General features: G+C 43.6%; 1 protein-coding gene across 2 annotated transcripts in view; it reads left to right on the forward strand.

Moving 5' to 3' along the window:
• Positions 1-20209, forward strand: part of RNF213 (ring finger protein 213) — a 56141-nt gene that overhangs the window by 19869 nt on the left and 16063 nt on the right. Inside the window, exons 22-45 of one of the 2 annotated variants that reach the window (XM_062591406.1) lie at positions 316-533; positions 1074-1214; positions 1472-1633; positions 2085-3222; positions 5038-5231; positions 5429-5581; positions 6223-9816; positions 10009-10145; positions 10473-10568; positions 11056-11174; positions 11589-11711; positions 12536-12615; positions 13432-13579; positions 13986-14139; positions 14577-14765; positions 15212-15354; positions 15794-15948; positions 16330-16542; positions 16959-17140; positions 17948-18068; positions 18181-18281; positions 18560-18739; positions 19272-19435; positions 19531-19633. In XM_062591406.1, the coding sequence (XP_062447390.1) occupies positions 316-533; positions 1074-1214; positions 1472-1633; positions 2085-3222; positions 5038-5231; positions 5429-5581; positions 6223-9816; positions 10009-10145; positions 10473-10568; positions 11056-11174; positions 11589-11711; positions 12536-12615; positions 13432-13579; positions 13986-14139; positions 14577-14765; positions 15212-15354; positions 15794-15948; positions 16330-16542; positions 16959-17140; positions 17948-18068; positions 18181-18281; positions 18560-18739; positions 19272-19435; positions 19531-19633 (8008 nt within the window). The remainder of the gene's footprint in view (positions 1-315; positions 534-1073; positions 1215-1471; positions 1634-2084; positions 3223-5037; positions 5232-5428; positions 5582-6222; positions 9817-10008; positions 10146-10472; positions 10569-11055; positions 11175-11588; positions 11712-12535; positions 12616-13431; positions 13580-13985; positions 14140-14576; positions 14766-15211; positions 15355-15793; positions 15949-16329; positions 16543-16958; positions 17141-17947; positions 18069-18180; positions 18282-18559; positions 18740-19271; positions 19436-19530; positions 19634-20209) is intronic. The other variant, XM_062591407.1, reaches the window with a different exon arrangement.

Genomic DNA, 20209 nt, shown 5'->3' on the forward strand with positions numbered 1-20209 from the left:
GGTCTGACTAGTTACGTGTCTGTTAGCTTAGTTATCTTATGTGCACGTGCACGCACACATGCACACCCCTTGAACAACTGTGTACGTGCAGTGTCCAGCTTCCGTCCTGGCGGTGACTCTGCTGTTCGTGGCAATGCTGAGAATAGCCAGGTCCAAGGATATTGTTAATATGGATGAATCACCCGATAAAGTTAACCAGCAGGATAGGTGGAAGGAAGTTGCAAGAGATGTTCCATTTTCTGCAAAAAGGGATGATGCGAGATTGCGGTAAAACTGCCTCATTTGTTTTTTCTTTGTATATTTATCTCATTTAAGATATAAATGAGCTGAAGGTATTTGTAGACTTGGCTTCCATCTCTGCTGGGGAGAATGATATGGATGTGGACCGTGTGGCCTGTTTCCATGATGCTGTGCATGGCTACTCCTCCCTGCTCTATGAGCTGAGGCAAGAGTCAGGGTTTAGTGACTTCATGTACTGCTTGAAGAAGCTGTGGCGAGCGCTTGACAGCGATGAGAATCTTCCCAAGAAACTGGTGAGTTCTGCTGCAGCAGTTCCTCTCTGCATCTTATTGCATTTCTGCCTTCCAAGAGTGGCCAGAGGATTGACTGCAGAGGACAAGTTGCATTTGTGTGTGGGCATCACAGAGGTCCTTCCTTTTTTGGAAGGAAAGTGTCTTACGCTTCTGCAGCGCAAAGATTCAGTGCAGCAACAATTAGCATTGCAGCAAAGATTTTGCCAGAGAGTTGCTGAAGCTTTGTGACGTGATGCAGTTTCAGTCTTACACGAGTTTAATGTAGAAGGGAAGGCAGATGACTGGGAACTGCTTTGCAGCAGGGCATGTTTCTACAGCAAGAAGCATTGCAAGCTTTACTTGTTCTGCGGCCCAAGGAGTTGAAACAGGACAGCTCTGCTGAAAATTCAAGCTGTAGCCAGTAGTCATTCCTTTCTTCCTTCCCCATCCCGAGACTCTCTTATGCCAGTCTAAACTGTCTGTCCTGAACACAGATGTAATCCTGGAAAGAAGTGCCAAGTCGGAGTGATTAGGGCAATACTATGTGCTCTCTCCCTGCAGTATGCTTCAGCTCAACACTTAAAATGGTTGAAAACAGTGAAAGAGAGCCATGGGTCTGTGGAATTGTCATCTCTATCACTGGCAGCTGCCATCAACAGCAGAGGAATATACACTGTCAGAGCACCAGCTGATGGCCAAAAGGTGAGGCTACTTGGCAGTTCCTCCTCTTGAGCTGCCACTATGTCAGGCTGCTGTTTTCTCAGGAATATCTCCAGCAGGTAACACTGCTGGCACATCAGTGGTTGACAGAAACATGCTGTAGCTTCTCTGCCACTTTGCACAGTTCCTTTATGGAGGTTGCTGCCTTCTCAGCAGCCTCCTTGCAAGGCATAGCACTGCCTCAAGAGTGAAACCTCAATGCACATCAGTGCTGCTGCTGATGACTTATTCTCTGGCAGGTTTCTTTGGATAATGTCCTGCACTTCGCCCTCCCAGGAAGCTCTGCAGATCATGAGGCATTACGGAGATACTCTCTGGAGGAGCTGCGTGAACTGCAGAACAAACTGATGCTCATGTCTGCAAAGGGAGAGCAAGGCCTGGAGGTGGAGAGGTTCTCAGAGGTCAGACTTCAAACCCAATGAGTGTTGAGGCTGGGGTTGGACTTTGCCCTGAATGTGACTTTTTTAAGACTGGTTTACAGCTAAGCTGCTGGGGATGGACTGCAGGAGACAGAGGTTCATACCTTTTTGGTTCCCTGCTGGGGTGGAACTAGACTAGAGATGGAACAAGGGACTGGTATCCTCAGTCCTCTGGTTGCACTGGGGATGCTCCTGGCTGGGAGAGTTGCTGTGTTCTTGTAGCAATGTGCGGACTGAATCCCTTACTCACTTCTAGGGATATTCACATTAAACAGCCACAGGGAACCTTTTCTTACACTGTGAGGCCTGATGTACCTGGCCCAGACAAAAACTTTTATTTTAACTGAAAGTCTTCCCTGTAGTTTCGTGACTGGGATTTGTCTTGGCAAAATCAGCTTAGGTTTTATTTTTCTTATTCTCTGTCCTCACACAGATCTTTTCCAATGTCCAAAGACTTGCACAGTCCTTTATAGACCTTTATTCAGCTGGGAACATGCTCTTCCGTTTCTGGCTTGCCAATGTATATTGCTCACCCAAAAGTGAGTCATGTGTTCTCATAGACTTCTCCTTGGCACTGATCCCAGTGCTAGAAGGGCAAGGAGAGGTGGTCGCTGTGCTCCCAGGGCTCTGCAGAAAAATGGAGAGTTTCCTGGAAAGATGGAAAACCTTCATGTGTGAAAAGCGATCTCAGCACTTCTATTTGAACTACTACACTGCTGAGCAGCTGGTCTATTTGTGCACAGAACTCAAGAAGGGGCGGCCCAATCAGAATGCCATGATGATGCTTTCATTCCTAAAACCCAACTGCACCAATGAGGATGTCCTTAGAGCCTCCAGAAGCAGGGTGCCCACCAGCTCGAGGAAGGCTATTTCTGACTTGCCAGCAATGCTGAAAGGGGAGAGGGACCTGACTGAAAGGCTGGAGAGCATCTGGAAGTGCTACATGAGCAACATGAGTTCCTTCCTTCCGAACTGCCTGGATGTCGATACACTTGGCAGGTGGTTGAAAAGTCTGGCCGACTGGGGAAGAGAGCGTGTCACACGAGACTTCCCACAAGATCTTCTGCATGTTGGTCAGCCTAACCTCATCATGTGCCCTCGCTCTGAAGTGCTCACTTCTGCTCTGGCCATTTACATGTACAGCCCCAATCAGCCCCTGCCCACTTTTGATGAAGTTCTCCTGTGCACTCCGCAGACCACTTCTGAGCAAGTGGAGCTTTTCCTCAGGAGGTGCCTCTCTCCTAGCAGCAGAGGAGAGAAAATTTACACCATGCTGTATGCGGATGAGCTAAGTTATGATGTCAGCTCCAGAGTAGAGGAGTTGTTCCAGTGCTTACAGCACAACAACATGTATCATCTAGTCATTCTGTGCAACTGCAACAGGGAACACAGCTACATCCCATCTGTCTTCAGCGAGTATAAAGTGCACGTGATCCCTCAGAGGCCCCTGGCTGAAATCCAGCGATACCTTCAGGATCACTACAGGGTCACTCAGCCTTTAAGCTCAGCTGCTTCTGTGTTCAAGGACAACATGTGTGTTGGGATTGTGTCTTCCAAGAGAGCTGGAGTGGGTAAGATGCCACATGCAAAGTGGGGTCTACTGAGTCTTGAAAACCAGAGGGGGTTTCATCTTGCCAGGTTTTCTGGGTTGTTCATAAGCATCTAGTCAAAAAGAATGATTCAAGTTCTTCATAGTGGGGTGAGATGATGGCTATACAGACAGCTCATAGGATAGGCGTCTTCAGAAGTGATTCTGCTTGCTAATCTGACAACTGTCTCTTTTTAGTGACTAGAGAGAAAGCTTACATCATCAACATAAACTAGATGGCGAATGCTACATAAGATTAATCTAACCTCCTAGGGCTACATATACCTTTAGGAAAATGTGCATGAGATGGAACAGGAGTTGTAAGCCTGCATATTTTTCCATATAGGGAGTGATTGCTGACAGTCTCTTCGTGCAAAAAGCTAGAGGGAATTAAGTGAAACTACTGAGTGGCAGGCTCAAAAACAAACAGAAGCAAGTGGTTCTTCAAATAACGCATAGTTAAACTGTGGAACTCGCAGGATATTGTGGAAACTAAAGTTTTACACAGACTTAAAAAATTACTAGATATATTCATGAGAGAAACATCCCTCAAGGGCTATTAAATACAAATATATCTGGCATAGCAGTTTCTAAGCTGCAAATTACTGGAAAAGTACTCTGAAAGTGTTGTAGTATGTCAGCATTGTTCTCACTCTGTTCCTTAGTTGTTGACCTGTCTCAGAGATTGGTACTCCAGTAAGTGCTTTGGCTGTCCAACTGTCTGTGTGTGCTGTGTGTTTCATGTGTAAACTTTGCATGCACTAGAAGCAGTTCAGACTTGCACAGGAGCTGCATCAGACCTTGCTACATCCTTACAGCTTCCACACTTGGGCTTTGGTAGAGCACAGCCGCTGATGAAAATGGTCGGGTTCAAAAGGGGAAGTGTCCTGCACCATTTTCATGGGCTTAGTGGGAAAATTCAAAGCAGTTTTTGGAATAAACTGCGTCCTTTGTCAAACTTAAGAAACCCGGGGCAGCTCTTGGGTATCATCTGTAAAAGGCTGCTGCCATAGCTTCAGTCTAGAAAACTATAAATCCATCTTCTTCTGTTGTTGTTGTGTTACAGACTTCTTATACTGCTGAGGGGGGAGTTCGGAGCTTTCAAAAGGTTGGAAGACACTTGGTACTCCACCTAGACATTTCCGTAAATTGGAAGTGTTTATGGAATAGGCCTACTGTAGCAAGCTCCTGTACTACAGACAGCATAAAGGGTGTGATGGGACCCCAAGCCACCATGACTGGATTAGACATGGATTAGAACAATTTCTCCATTATCCATGCTAACCGGGGCTGGGTCATCACAATTGCAGAACCGACAGGCTACAGGCAATTACAAACAACAAAGCTGAGTCATTGGCTTTATGCTATTATTGCCTAAATTAATTTCTACAGGATAGGATAGGAAACTTGAGAGTGCTTTTCTCTTTGGCTGCTGCTGCTTTTTCCCGTGTTTTGACCTTAGAAATACAGCTGCATAACAGAAAATATTTAAGTCTTGATAAAGAGTAATGCCTTTCTTGGTGGGTTTGAGCAAAACAGATCATGTAGATAGTGACTACCTTCAGTAGTTAACAATGGCAATGGCTTTGATTCTAGGCTGCAACCTGCAAGCACTCTAACCAAATTCAGACTTTTTCCTTCTGGAATATGTTTCTGAAAGGTTTGAAAGCCTTGGAAGGATATGGGACTTAAGCAAGTGACTTGTATTTGTTGTTGTCATTGTTGTTCTTAATATAGTCCTAGTATGACCTGTTCTGCATTAATTGCTTTAATTCTTTTGGTGTGTGTGTGATAACAGGAAAATCCCTCTATGTGAAGAGACTGCATGAGAGACTGAAAGAACAGCAATCTGACTGTACAGAACTTTTGAAAACTATCAGGCTAATTGAACCAGAGGTGGATGAAGATAAAGTGCTAAAGTCTCTTCTGCCTTTTCTGAAGAGACAACACCAGCAAAAGCCCATGATATTCCATTTTGATATCACCTCTTCAGTAAGTGCGTCATGCCTTCCATGTGCCCTTCTTGTCTAGACTTTTAGGGTCTGTGAGGATCCTTGGAAAACTTGTTTTTTTAAAAGTTTTTGTTTCTTAGTGAGCCTTTTTACTAGAAACTGTTCTCTAGTCCCTACATGAATAAGTAGCAATGAGTAAATAACCAGGAAATGGCTTTCTCCCTTTTCTAATGATAGGTACAAAGTGGAATTCCAGAATTTCTGTTCAAGCTATTGGTTTTGCAATATCTGACAGATATGAATGGAAATATGTGGCTACGACAGAAATACCATTTATATATTGTTGAAATCCTTGAGGTATTACCAGTGCCAAAGAAAACAGCAAGACATGTATGTATACAGGAATACTTGATCTCTTTGAGTTTTTCATCACTTTATACACAGATGTTTGTATACAGTTGAACGTGAGTTGTAGAGACTATAATCCTAAATAGAGTAGAGAGATTTCCTGTTTCATTGGGGTATACTGTGCATCTCCATTATGAAGTAGTGTAAAAAACAGAGAGTAAATTATGCCTGTTGTAGTTTTCTTGAGTAAGTCATTGCTGAAGGCAATCTTCATCATGTTATTTTGCATGTTTGGAAGTAATAAATATTTAAATGTAAATACCAGAACAGAGTGTAGAAGTGAGAGGGATAAAAAAACCCAATAGTTTCTTGGATTTAACTTTTTTATTTTTCCTTTGAGGTAGCTCTGAAAAAAGAGGTAGAGGAGACAAAGGAGTATTGTTACAGGAAAGAAATTGTAGGAGGAAAAGGGATTAATTGTTGTGATACATTTCTGATGCATCACCAAAAAGAGGAGGGGAAAAAGTGACACAGTTGTACCGGCTGGCTGTTGCTGTGTAGTATGTCTGTGATCTTAGGCAGCAATGCTGGAAGAACAGATTAAGTAAACTGTAGAAGATTAGAGCCACAGTTGAATGCTACAGCTTTGATGTTTTTTTTGTTTGTTTTTTCCTCTACTCCAGATCTCACAGAGGCAGAAGTATAATTTCCTTGATGTGTTCCCTAAAGTAATGTGCAAATCTCCAAAGGAGGTACTAGAGATGGAGACACTTGGGAACCGGTCTGGGGACGTTTCAGATCCAGGAATGGACGAGGAGGAATTTTGCAGTGAGGCTTTCCAGAGACCTTTCCAATATCTGAAGAGATTTGATCTTGGGCACAATCTTGATACATTCTATTACAAAGCGGACTGTGTAGAAGGAAGCCCGGCAGAGTGCCTACAACAGTTCCTCCTGCACTGTGGGATCATAGATCCCTCTTGGTCCGAACTGCGAAACTTTGCGTGGTTTTTGAATGTTCAGCTGAGAGACTGTGAAGCTTCTATCTTCTGCAATCCTGAATTTGTCCGGGACACTCTGCAGGGTTTCAAAAACTTTGTGGTTACCTTCATGATCTTAATGGCAAGGGATTTTGCAACACCATCCCTAAACATTTCTGATCAGAGTTCAGGAAGCCTGTCTTCTGACATGCAGGACATCGCAGAAGATGATCTTCTTCCTTTCCACATTCGGAAAAAGTGGGAATCTGAGCCTCATCCATATCTGTTCTTCAATGAAGATCGTGTGTCCATGACGTTCATTGGTTTCCACTTCCAGCCCAATGGCAGTGGTGGTGTTGATGCCGTTAATCCTGTGAATGGCAACATTATCAAGAGAAATGTTATGACTTCACAGTTATACAAGGGCTTGTTGCTTCAAGGAGTTCCCTTCAATATTCAGTTTGATCAGTTGCCCCGATATGAGAAGCTAGAGAAGCTTTGCATGGTTTTGGGAGTCCCCTGGGTAACAGATCCCGATGAAACGTATGAAATCACAACAGACAACATGCTAAAGATCCTAGCTATTGAGATGCGATTCAGATGCAACATCCCAGTCATTATCATGGGAGAAACAGGCTGTGGGAAAACTAGACTTGTAAAATTTCTGTGCGAGTTGCGCAGAAGCTGTGCAGAGGCAGAGAACATAAAACTTGTAAAAGTTCATGGAGGTACTACTGCAGAGATGATTTATGCCAGGATCAAAGAAGCAGAAGCCATTGCTAAAATGAATAAGGAGCAGCATGGGCTGGACACAATCCTGTTTTTCGATGAAGCCAACACAACAGAGGCTGTGAGCAGCATCAAAGAAGTACTGTGTGATCGCACAGTGCAGGGGCAGCCTTTAGCCTCTTGCTCAGGCTTGCAGATCATAGCAGCCTGCAACCCTTATCGTAAGCACACACCAAAGATGATTCAGCGCTTGGAATCAGCTGGGTTGGGCTACCGTGTAAAAGCAGATGAGACAAAGGATAAACTTGGCTCTATTCCTCTGAGACAGCTTGTGTACCGGGTCCATGCTCTCCCACCCAGTATGATTCCATTAGTGTGGGACTTTGGGCAGCTGAACAACTTAACTGAAAAAATGTACATACAGCAGATTGTACAGAGGCTTACTGAACATGTCCCAATGAGCCAGGCTGAAGCAGAGGTAATTACAGAAGTGCTTTTTGCTTCTCAGCAATACATGAGGCAGAGAGACAATGAATGCAGCTTTGTAAGCCTGCGGGATGTGGAGCGCTGCATGGAAGTTTTGAAGTGGTTTCACAAGCACAGTAAGCTACTGCTGAAAGAGCTGGAGAAGTACCTCGCAGAGAAGAAAGCTCCAAAGAGCAATGTTGAGAGAAACAGTGTTATCTGGTCCTTAGTCTTGGCAGTTGGGGTCTGCTATCATGCATCCTTGGAAAAGAAGGAGATGTATAGAAGGGTCATCAGCCAGGTCCTTCCAAAACCTTATGATACCCAGAAAAAGATCTTGGAAGAAATCTGCTTAATGCAGGATTTATTCCTGAGTGGTGTGCACCTCCAAGACACCATAGCAAGAAATTTGGCCTTGAAGGAAAATGTCTTTATGATGGTCATTTGTATTGAGCTGAGAATCCCTCTTTTTCTTGTTGGCAAGCCTGGGAGCTCCAAATCCCTTGCTAAAACCATCGTGGCTGATGCTATGCAGGGCCAAGCCGCTCATTCAGATATATTCAAGGAGCTGAAACAAATTCATTTAGTGTCCTTTCAGTGCAGCCCTCTCTCTACTCCGGAAGGAATCATAGGCACTTTCAAACACTGTGCTCGATTCCAAGATGGAAAGAACCTGGAGGAGTATGTCTCTGTGGTGGTTCTGGATGAAATTGGGCTGGCTGAAGACTCTCCCAAAATGCCCTTGAAGACTTTGCATCCACTTCTGGAGGATGGCTGCATAGATGATGTCCCTCTTCCTCACAAAAAGGTTGGCTTCATTGGGATTTCCAATTGGGCTTTGGACCCTGCTAAGATGAATCGAGGCATCTTTGTCTCCCGTGGTGACCCCAGCAAAGAAGAGCTTGTAGAAAGTGCAAAGGGTATTTGTTTTTCAGCACGAGGGGCTTTACAAAAGGTTGAACAGTACTTTCATCATTTTGCAGATGCATATGAAAACATTTGCAAAGCCCAAGACAGGGAGTTCTTTGGTCTGCGTGACTACTACAGCCTCATAAAGATGGTTTTTGCCTTGACTAAGATCTCCAAAAGGGCACCGACACCTCGAGACATAGCTGAGGTTGTTCTTCGCAACTTCAGTGGTAAAGATGATGTCAATGCTTTGGAAATATTCACGTCACAATTACCAGAGAAAGGAGAAATACATACTCATGATATCAATAGCATTGAGCTGGTGCAACAAAACATTTATAGCAGTGGTCAGGATGGTGAATGCAGGTACCTGCTGGTGTTGACTGAAAATTATGCAGCGCTGAAGATTCTCCAGCAGATTTTTTTTACTGCCCGGCAACAACCAGAAATTATCTTTGGCTCTAGCTTCCCCAAGGACCAAGAGTACACTCAGATATGCAGGAACATCAACCGTGTGAAGGTCTGCATGGAAACTGGCCAAATGGTGGTGCTCCTCAACTTGCAGAACCTTTATGAAAGCCTCTATGATGCCCTCAATCAATACTATGTGTACCTTGCTGGCCAGAAGTATGTTGATTTGGGGCTGGGCACCCACCGAGTGAAGTGCCGGGTGCACCCAAAGTTCCGTTTGATAGTCATTGAGGAGAAAGATGTGGTATATAAGCACTTCCCCACTCCACTGATTAACAGGCTAGAAAAGCACTACCTGGATATCAATACTGTCTTGAGCAAGGAGCAAAGAGAAACTGTGAAAGAGCTGAAAAAGTGGGTGCATGATTTCACTGCCGTTAATTTAGAAGAGCACTTCATAAGCAAGCAGAAATACAGCCCTTCTGACGTGTTTGTAGGCTACCATTCCGATACCTGTGCGTCTGTTGTCCTGCAGACAGCGGAGAGGCTGAAACCAGTGTGTTCTGCTGATGAACTCATGCCGCGCGTGAAGAGAGAAGCCCAGCTGGCGCTGCTGAATTGTGCCACTCCTGATTCTGTGATCCGCCTGTGCAACACTGTGGGTTTGTTTATGGCAGACTCTCTGGCGGATATATATTTCAAGGAGCAGCAACACACGTCTTTTGCAGATTTCCTCCAAGCTCACGTCCACACTGGATCTGGGTGTCAAACAGTCTTTACAGAGGTAAACATTCTGCAGAGTCCTCTCTTAAATCACATAACTTGCACTATGTTAATTCATACTGCTAGTGCTGCACTATGGCTACATCTGAGGAAACCTGGTAACAGCCTTGCCTGCGAGCACAGTCCAGCAAATCTCTCCTGTCTACCCACTCTGTTCCTGAGCTAAAAACAAACCTGTATCTTGCACTCCCAGGTCACCACCTTCTCGAGGCTTCTCACCAGTGCTGACTCTGCTTGCCTGGAGAGAGAAGTGCAGGGTAAAGCTCAAAGGCTTCAAATCCTGTCCCTGCAGCAGTTTGACACTGAGTACTCCTTTCTGAAAGGGATCCGGTGAGTCTGTTTCTGCCTTACCCTGCTCTGAATAGGCTGTTACCTGGGTGAAACATGCATTGGAAGAACATGTAGAGCAACACATAAAGAAAAGGGAGGCAGGAGAAGCTGTGCGATGATGGCCTATGTACTGGCTCAGTGCACACAGTATCAGCTACATCGTGTTGAGGCATGAGATTTGTTTTTAAAATTAAACCATCCCTACAGGTTAGGTGTGCTAATCTGTCTGCAGCAAGTCAATGCCAATGTGGAGTGACTATTTCTGCCATCTCTTACATCTTATGTTTACACTTTGTGACTTCTTTTAAATCCCCTTTTACCCTTTAGAGATTTCCTTGATGCCACGTCAGGAAATAAAATCCTTATTATTCAGACAGACTTTGAAGATGGCTCTCAAAATGCCAAGCTCATCGCCTCAGCCAAGTAAGTCAAATGAGAAGTTTTTCCAGCTAGCTGTTCTGCATAGTACTTTCCACCCCCCATTTTGTTATTAGTATCATCTTCAGATTTTCAAAATCAGGAATGTGCACTTTATTTGTGCCGTAGTAGAATGAAACTAGAGGCACGAATTGTTCTTTCAATAATAATAAAAAACCCACATTACAGCTGTGTCAGATTAACAGACAATCTCCTTTGTCTGAAGCATGAGTTGTTATTAACTGTTATCTTTCAAGGCACAGCTAGAGGTGATGGCATCAGAACAGTCTCTGACTTCACTCCACTCCCCTTACTCCTTTTTTCCCTAACAAGCTGTTCTGATGCCATCACCTCTAGCTGTGCCTTGAAACGTAGTTCCATTATTCAGTATCTACAGGGGAAGAAGAATATGTCCTCTCTCTTACCAAGGAAAGATTTGTGGCTTTGACTTTTGTCTCATGGTCTGCCAAACAGCATTTCCTCTTTGTTATAGATACACTGTTGTTAATGAAATCAACAAGGTGGACTTGGGAGAAGCCTCTGTCTTTGTTTACTTCATTATGAAGCTTTCCCGGATGGAAGGAGGAACGTCCTACGTGGGATTCCATGGAGGTGGGTCTGGCCGTCTGTGGTTCGTCATTGTTTGTTTGGCTTCAGACAAGATCTGCTTTCACCAGCAAGATTTCTGTTGTCTGCACTGGGTTTTAAGAGCCTCAAAGCTCCTGTGGCATGTGTGGCCTGTCAGTTGGGGTAGCATGCATTAGCACATCCAGAGCAAATTGCTGCTTTCCGTTTCTACAGCAAGAAGTGAGAGTAAGCAAACTCTGAATTTCAACTGCCAGTTCATAAGTACTTGGAGATAATTCTTGGGAAGCTCTTCTAGAAGAGCATGCTGTAGACCTGACATGCTCTGGGTGACCCTGCTGAGCAGGGAGGTTGGACTAGATGATCTCCAGAGGTCTCTTCCAACCTTACTGATTCTATGATTCTATGAGTCTGTGAGATGACTTTTTGTCCCATCTTCAGGCCTGTGGCAATCGGTACATATAGATGATCTCCGCAGATCCAAGGACATGATCTCTGATATCTCTGCCCTGAAGAATCTTGCCATCAGCCAGATGTTCTGCGAGGATTCAGATAAAACAAAAAGTAAGCTAAGTGCAGGTTGCCAGCTGATAGTGTTGGTACACCAGTGGAGGAAAAGGGGAGATAAAGAATTATTCCAGATTTAGTACTAATGGACTCAGTGTCTGATACAATAAATCTAACTGTTTCCCCTGCTCAGCTTCTAATCCTTTTAGGGGATGCTGTGTGGCTACAGACTTATATTTGTGCTTAGCTTGCTACATCTACAGACTGCAACTTTGGGGTCATTAATTAAATTAATTTGATAGATTTCCCTTTTTCTTTTGACACAAATGTAGTGTTTGCACCGCTGAACACCCAGCATGCTCTGTCTCAGCATGGGTGGCAGCAGATTCTGCATAGCAGGGCCCAGAACACAGTCAATGTGAATACGAGAGCTCGAAGAGGTGTGCTTACACTACATGTAGGGGAAACCACCAACAGTGTATTATTCTAGAGAGTCTCTCAACTTGCATCAATACAGATCTATTCATCTAAACCTGGAGGAAGATTATAAAAGACTTTTTCTTCCCTCCTGCGTTTTTTCCTAGAGTCTCTCCTCTTCCACTATACTGCCTTACAGGAGGCAGAATACAGCTATAAGGACTCTATTACAGCCTAGCACATAAGCTCTGAGTGTCACATTTCTTCCAGTTCTTGCTGCATGAAGCTTGGCGGCCTTAGCAGTGGTAACTGTTTGGAGAATGGCATCTCAGCTAGCTATGCAGGTGATAATGGATCTCTGACGGATGTTCTGCTGCTCTAGGATGCAGTCCCTAAATAAACTCCTACCTGGTAGCAGCAGTGAATTGCCTCTTTCTAAAGAGAATTTTACACGTTGGTTGCAGCTCTTCCTTTGAATGGCAAGGATCAGGACGAAGCCAAGATGGAGGTTGAAAAACTCCTGCCAGAAGCAGAGAACTATGAAGTAAGTTCAAAAAACATTTGCTTGCTTCTCAGCTGTCAGTTTGGCTCCCTGCCTTTTGTCATCCAAACGTGCAATGTACATTTTACATCCACATTCACTTGAAATCCATCAGGAATATTATGTTAATGGTGTTAATTGTTAGACACAAATTCCTCCCTGTTCCCCAGTCAAAATGAGATTCACTAAAGAAGCAAACCATTCTAAGGACTCTCCAATTCCTTAGCCATTTCATATCTCTAATTTTGAGTCACTGTTATCAGTTTTAAAAAGCTTCAGTGCACCTTGAAGCTGAGATCTGTGATTCTGAACCTGCCACTTCAGCTACTTGTGCTTGTCAGCTGAGGGGTCATTTAAAGCTGGACTTGACTGTGGACTTTACTGTGCTGCAGACATGTTGAGGCTGGCTAGTGCTCCTTGACAGTATGTGATGCTGCAGAATGCTCAGTACCAGAGTGACTGCATGTGGCTTTGCCCTGCTAGTGCTTAAACATCTCCCAGGGAGTGAGTATATCCCCTAGTCAGATTTATCATTTCCTCTTCTGTTTGAACCACTGGATTTTTCTTCCTTACAGGAATCTTATCTTGCCTTCATACAAATGCTGTGTTGCAAACCAATTTTAAGGGCCCACGGAAGTCTTGATAACAAAAGGAGAATTTAGATTTGCAGCTTGGGATAAGAGGAAAACTAAGAGATGGAAAAAAGGCACAGGCCCTTTGTAGGAGAGCACTGTAAACATTTTAAGAGAGATATGTGTTGTGGGGCAAGGATGTACAACTGAAGAATGGTGAACTTGTTTTCATGCTGTCCCTGGGAAGGGTGAAATCCTGGATACCACTGCACTCCTGAGGAGCTGTGTGCAAAGTGCTGTGGGGATGCTACGAGATCAAAATGAAGACTTCAGTCGTAGTACAAGGCGAATTGAGATTCTTCTTGGCTTTCTGTCCGAAGAGGATGACTTAAAAGGTATGTGCTCCCACGCTGCAGCAGACAGAGTCCCTGAGCATCTGAGAGACTACCAAAACATGTAAATTAATCCGCTGGTGCTCCAGAAAATAGAAGGAATCTCTGTTCTGTAGCTTGACAGAGCTCGGTGGTCCTTGCTATAGTGTCAAGAAGGTAGCTGGCCCAGGTGAGTGAGCTCCCAAGAGTGTGTGCCTGAGAACTCACTAGAGTTTGCCTTGAACTTGCCATTCCTTTGGGGGCTATAGGGCTTTTCCTGGAACTCTGGTCTTGACTCTATCTGGCTGTACTATATCTAGTGGTTGATTTTCCCCTGTGGATGATTACTGAAACAACTGTGAAGCTCTGTGCTTCCTGTGATATATGGGTTCTGATCTAAAGGGGATTTAAAAAAAGAAGAAAATGCAAGGTCTCTGGTGTTTTGTAGCCTCTTTCCTGAAGATAACAAAGAGTCGCCTTTCCACTCTTCTGAAGAAGCAAGAAGAAAATTCCTTTCACCTAAAAAACTGGGTGCTTCGGGAGGCTTCCAACCTCAGTGCTCTTCAGGAGGCAGGCACCTTCAGGTGAGGACAACAGCAGTATCTTGTAACCTATAAGCTTCCAATAAAAGTCTGCCAATGGCAACTGCTCAGCAGAGACAGCAGTTTTGTGTATCTGAATATTTGCAGTGTCAGTCTCAAATCTGTGATGGAAACTCTCTGATGGGAATTTTGTCCTCTCCTGGTGTCTGAGGGAGGGTGACTTAGAGCAGAATAGTCTGTTCTGGGACAGGAATGCATGAATGCACAAATGTTCTGATTGGAAGAGTGGGATTACAGGAGGGGCACAAATGAGAAGAGTTGTCGTGTTGGTGGTTGTTGTGGTCTCTCTCTTTTTTTAAGACAAGGTTAGGATTCTTTATCACACATGTCAGCAGTTTCTCAGGAAAATCACCTTCTGACTTGTTGATACCATTGCTCACCTTCCCTCTGAGTGTCTTTATCTCTTTCTGCCCTCAAAGGCACACTTTGTGGAAGCGAGTCCAGAATGTGATCACTCCATTCCTGGCTCTCCTGATAGCAATTGTAGACAGACATGGCAATCTGGAGCTGTTGGTCAGGCCAGTGGCAGAGTGGGTGACAAACCTGTGGATGTTTATTTTCAGTGATACAAAACTTCTGACCATCCCTTACGGTGTGGGTAAGAGCAGGTGAGTCACTGCAGAGAACTGTGGGAGGGCTTGGCTGGCAGGACTAACACCAGGCCAGCAATGGCTTTAAATCCATATCGGAGGTTAACATGTTCTTGGCTCCCTATGCAACAAGCATGTGGAGCAGTTCTTAGTGACTTCAGAAGTCTCCTCTTTTTCTACCTAATCTTGTGTGCTCCTGGGCTTTGCTCTCTGGGTCTTGGCATATTCACGCTTTTTACCCATTCCTTTTTAGCCACATGCCCTGCTGTTACAGCCCTTTTGCTAGGGAATGCTTACTGAATAAGTCCTAATACTACACAGTTGTCAGGAAAGGTTGTGTCAGTGAGTCTCAGTTCTTCCCTCATCCCCTTCTACAGCTAAGTTCTTGGTTTTTGGTGCTTCCTGCCTCTGAATGCATTTCCCAGGCAAATGCCGAGAGCATTAATGACCTTTTAATTTCCTAGCTCTCAGACAGAGATAATTCTGGTGCAGAGCAACATGATGTTGCCTGCTGATGCTGGGAATGTGATGGTGCCCTTCAGCTGGAGGATAAAGGAGTACTTGGATGATATGTGGTTGGAGGCTCAATACATTCAAAGCACTGAAGGTGAGACACTGGCTTGAACTCATAAAGCGGAGCAGCTCCATACTTCTGCCCTGTGAACTCCAGCTTGTCACTACTATGCATCTACCCTCCTGCAACCCTGGAGTCATTTTCAATTCCTCTGTGCTTGTATGACCCAGTAGGGTTTTGTGCACCTAGCTTTTCTTTGTGCTTCTGAATATTGGCATTTCTCCTCTATTCTGTGCCCTTGCATTGAAAGTACTATGGAATTATAAAGACTTAACAGGAAGGTGAGATACAGTAAATATTAGACTGGTTCTTGGGCTGAGAAGGCCTGGCCTCAAATCCTGTGTTAGTGCTCTAAATGAGATAGTGTTATATGCATCAGTTATTAATTTCGTGTAGTCCATTTAGGATAGAAGCTGTGTCAAACTCTTCTTCCTCTTAATATTCAGCTTTTCTCTGCATCCTCGTTTTCCAGATGAAGCTGAGAAGTTTGTGAATATCTTCCAGAGAACTTCACTGGGAAAATTTATCTCTGATCTGACTGAGGAAGACAGGAACATGCTCTTCCAGTCCTATGTCACAGACTTTATTGTCTTGACCATTGGTGTGTCCTCTCTAGAAGGGCTGCAGGTCAGTGTCTGAAACAAGTATCAAGAACCCTTTAGGACAGGGAGAGCATGATGCCTGTGAACATGCCTTTCCCTATCAATCTCACCATCTTGTCAGTCAAATTCCCCCTCTCTGAGACAGCTTAACAGCAAGCTAGTCACAAAGCAAGTACATTTGACATGGAATGGCTGCTGAAATTGCTGAGGCCTTACTCAAAAAAGCACTTCCACAGGAGCACCTATAAAAACTCCCACATTATTTAAGACTGTCTTCTTTGTAAAGTACTGATTCCCTTATTTCAGAGGCTTTTGTCAGGCTTTCTGATACAAAACGACTTAGAACTATTTTTTTTTTTTTTTTAGTTCTGATTTTATTTTACTTTGTTTTCTTCTAAACTTTCAGTGTCTGCAAATTGCCCTCTTATCCTGCATAGAGGAATGGAAGGCAACATCTCCCGGAAGAGAGGAGGCCATGCCATCCTTGCCCTGGGTTCACCTTGGATATAATCAGTTCAAGAGCCGTCTGCAAAACTTTTCTAGGATCCTGGCTGTACATCCCACTGTGGTAGACCACCTTATTGACCAGGAAGGATATGGAATACCACATTCAGAGATGGTAGAGTCGCTCACTATCAGACATTTTCTGTTCCTCAGTCCTTGTAGAGAATGCAATTTATCTTCCCTGATGTAGCTAGTGTTCAATCTCCTTCTGATTCCAGCAGCATTAAAGAGTGGGAAGCATAAGCCCAGTTAGGATCCTTAGTATTACAGATAGTCAGCTATATTATCACTCTTGCAAAGCTGTCCAGCCGTACTAGCAGTATTAAAGTAGTTTGATATGCTTTCACATGATTAGTAGGATGTGCTAATGATCTGAGTCACGAGCATGCAAATTTCAGAGTTTTAAGAAAATCATATAAAACATTATTTGTACAACACTTGTTTTAGCAAACCAAAATGAGCCCAAGGTTCATAAATGATTGTTAAATGCAGCTGCAATATTATACTCATACTCTGTATATGCACATCTAGATTTTAGATGTGTTAGCTGCAACTGTATGTGTCGAAAAGTTGGAGAATCAAGTGGAGACATCCAACCTGGAGATGTGGCTACAGAAAGTGAAGAACCTTCGTATGCCCATTGAATTTCTTTGTAAAGAGAAGGATTTACAGAGGAGTGAAAGTCGGTGCCATCAGCTGCTAAAGGAGCTGAAGTATGTACCACAGATCTGCTAATAATCTTAATCTCATGCCTTGCTGTTAAGAATATCAGTACAGACTGAAAGCTGCTCTGGTGCTGCTATTCTCAGAGAAAGATTTCACAAACCTTTTCAGGTTACTGCAAGGCTGAATCACATCAAACATCAAGAACCAGTTTTAGTTGGTTGTTTTTTCTTTCTTCTCAGTTTATGTGAATTCTCTCCCCTAAGTCTAGCTATGTTATGCAGTTTATTCCAGCTGGGTTCAAGGCTTATATAAAACTCTGATTAGGCTGCTGTTTATTAGCACAGTCTCCATACTTCATGCCTTGTGCATGAAGACTGACAGATGAGGAACTTAGCTGCTTCTAAGACAGAGTCTTGTCTCTTGGATGGCAAACTCAGGGAGCTACCTCAGTTTCTCACACACCCTGTTTAACCTAGTACTAAAGAAAACTTTAGTTAATGGTAGTTTGTTTGTTTTTAATTACTTCCTATGTTACAGGAACTAGAGGTGTGAGAAGGTCTTTCCAATGGTCTTAATTCTGTTGTGCCACTGTCTACAGACTATACTCCTATGCCATGAGCTAACTGTGTTAGGTACTGTATAAACACTTGACAGAAAGCCAGGTTCCACTTCAGGGGGTGATAACTGAAGGGGGAAAAAAAGAAATTACATGAGGTGCAAGAAGGCTGTACTGGTGAGCCTGAAAAGCAGTGAGGTCATTAGGCTGACCTGATAACTGCACTTCCCTTGCTCCTCATACGTTATCGGCTCTCAGCTTATAATTATATTTCTTGTAATTATGCTTTCTTTCCCAGAGTTTGTTGGAACCGGGTTTTTTCTATGTCTCTGTTTGTGCAACACGTGCTGCTTGGTATCCACTCTCTGATGCCTGCATTTGAGAACCTAATGAAAAGATACACTATGCTTCTTGCCAAGGTAATCCAAGATACGATTTCACCTCTTCCCATGTTTCCTTTTGCTGGTCATTTGAATTTTTCCCTGGAGTAGCAGAGCTGAGTCATTTAACTTTATCTTTTTTTCTCTGCAGTGTTTTCAGCAGGATTCAGACATGAAGAGTCATCCAACTTTTATTGCAGTGATGAAAGTACTGTGCCAGTGTAAAGAGGAAGTCAGCAACAGGCTCTGCAGGTACCTTCAGTACCTTCACTGAGACAAGTTGTAGGTTCTGATAGCAATATTGTCTGTTTTGCCTCCATGCTTTTGGGCATAGGGCAGTGTTGCATTCAGCATACTGAAAGCCGGATGAAGAGCAGTAACTTCCATTTTATTCCCTTCCCTGAAGCTGAGTAGTTAGCCAGCAAATCTGACACTATCTCCTCTTAGTCTAACTGCAGATGAACATATTTAAAGGCTTTTAGTGAGACAACATTGAAACAATTGTGTTCATTGCCATTCCTGAATTACAGATATGGTGTGAGGCCATGTCCAATCTGCCTGGGAGAGCCCAAGGATCCAGTATGTCTTCCTTGCTACCATGTGTTCTGCCTGAAGTGCATCCAGACATGGCTAATACCAGCACAGATGCATTGTCCATTCTGTAAAGTTGCCATTGAGGATGTTGATTTAACTGTCTCCGAGGAACTCAGGTATTCCATCCTGCCCAAAGGGAATTGTTGCACTAGTGGACAATAGGGCTAGTTGAGTTAGGAAATTCTGATTCACTCCTCTGAAGTTATCAGCACAAGCAGAACAGGTGGAAGAAGCTCTGCTAAGCTGTTTATGGGGCTGGAACAGGTCCTGTCCGTCTTCTGCTTATTGTTTCAAAAGAAGAGAGGAAGTTGCCTTGGCCCCTGTAAGACTGTATTCATATAACAGTCTGTTAATGGTTTAATCAGGCAACAGAACTGCTTGTCACCTTGGATTGCTTTGTAATAGCTTAGCAAGAAACTTACAGTAAAGGTATCCGCTGACAGAGATAGCTAAGATCACAAATGGCGGTGTGATACAGCCTTTGCAGACAATACTGTTGAAGCATTGCATAAATCAGGGCTTGTGGAAAGCTGGAATGGAATCTTACTTTGCTGGTGATTTTGCCTGCATGTGATTTGATTCATCTGTTACTTACCTGGTTCTGTGTTTCAATATCTTTTGTGCTAATGCTTTTCACCCTTTTCCTAGTACTGCCATAGCAAAAAATGCCCTGTTCCGGCAGAGATGCAATAATTTCTTCATAGATATAGTCACTACCATGTGTTTCAAGGACAACAAACCCCCTGAGGCAGCAGTGATACAAGAGCTGCTTAATCTGCTATTTGTTCACAAGGGCCTTGAGAAAGGTTCAGGTGAGCACCCTTCATCCTGACACTAAACCTCATGGAATCAATTCTCTTGCCAGTTTCTCTTGCATGCTAATCCTGTCTTTTCTTTAACTCTGCAGATCAAGCTGCTGTCTACACAAAATTTTTGTCCCCTTTTAATGATGAGGTGGATAAAACTCCCATCATACGCTCAGTAATGCTGAAACTCCTCTTGAAGTACAGGTAAGCACAGTAAGACAGTTGATAGAGGACTGTATGTTACACTGTGGGGTGTAGTTTGGTTTAGTTTTCATGACCATCCTAGTTGTTCTCCTCACTTCCATGTTATTCACTAAAACTGAATCTTTATAGGTGAAATTCATCCTCTGTCTTCATGTAGGTCAAGCAGCTTGGCTGGCTTGCATGTAGCTTGTGTGAAGTATCTGATTAGTCTCTACCAAGGTTTACCTAGGTATTCTTAACCTAAACCTGGGCTGGGAAACTTAAAGAACCTAACCATGGATGGCTTGGGAAACCTAGAGAAGATAGCTGACAGGCTGACACATTCTAGAGCAACAAAGCAATATTCCTGATCCACAGAAATATAATCAGAACAGGATCATCTGTATGTTTACATAGTCCTCTCCATTTGTGCAAGTTCCTCTAGCCTCTGTTCAGAAATGCCTCTTCTTCTGCACTGACCCTGATGTGCGATTATTTCCTAATTCAAATGCCTAAAATAGGTCAGATGACTTATGTCCTAGAAATGCTCATTTCTCACTGTTGATGGTGAAAGCCTATCTTGGATGCAAGTATGAA

This window comes from Rhea pennata, chromosome 19, assembly GCF_028389875.1.
Source record: "Rhea pennata isolate bPtePen1 chromosome 19, bPtePen1.pri, whole genome shotgun sequence".
NCBI classification, from domain to species: Eukaryota; Metazoa; Chordata; class Aves; order Rheiformes; family Rheidae; genus Rhea; species Rhea pennata.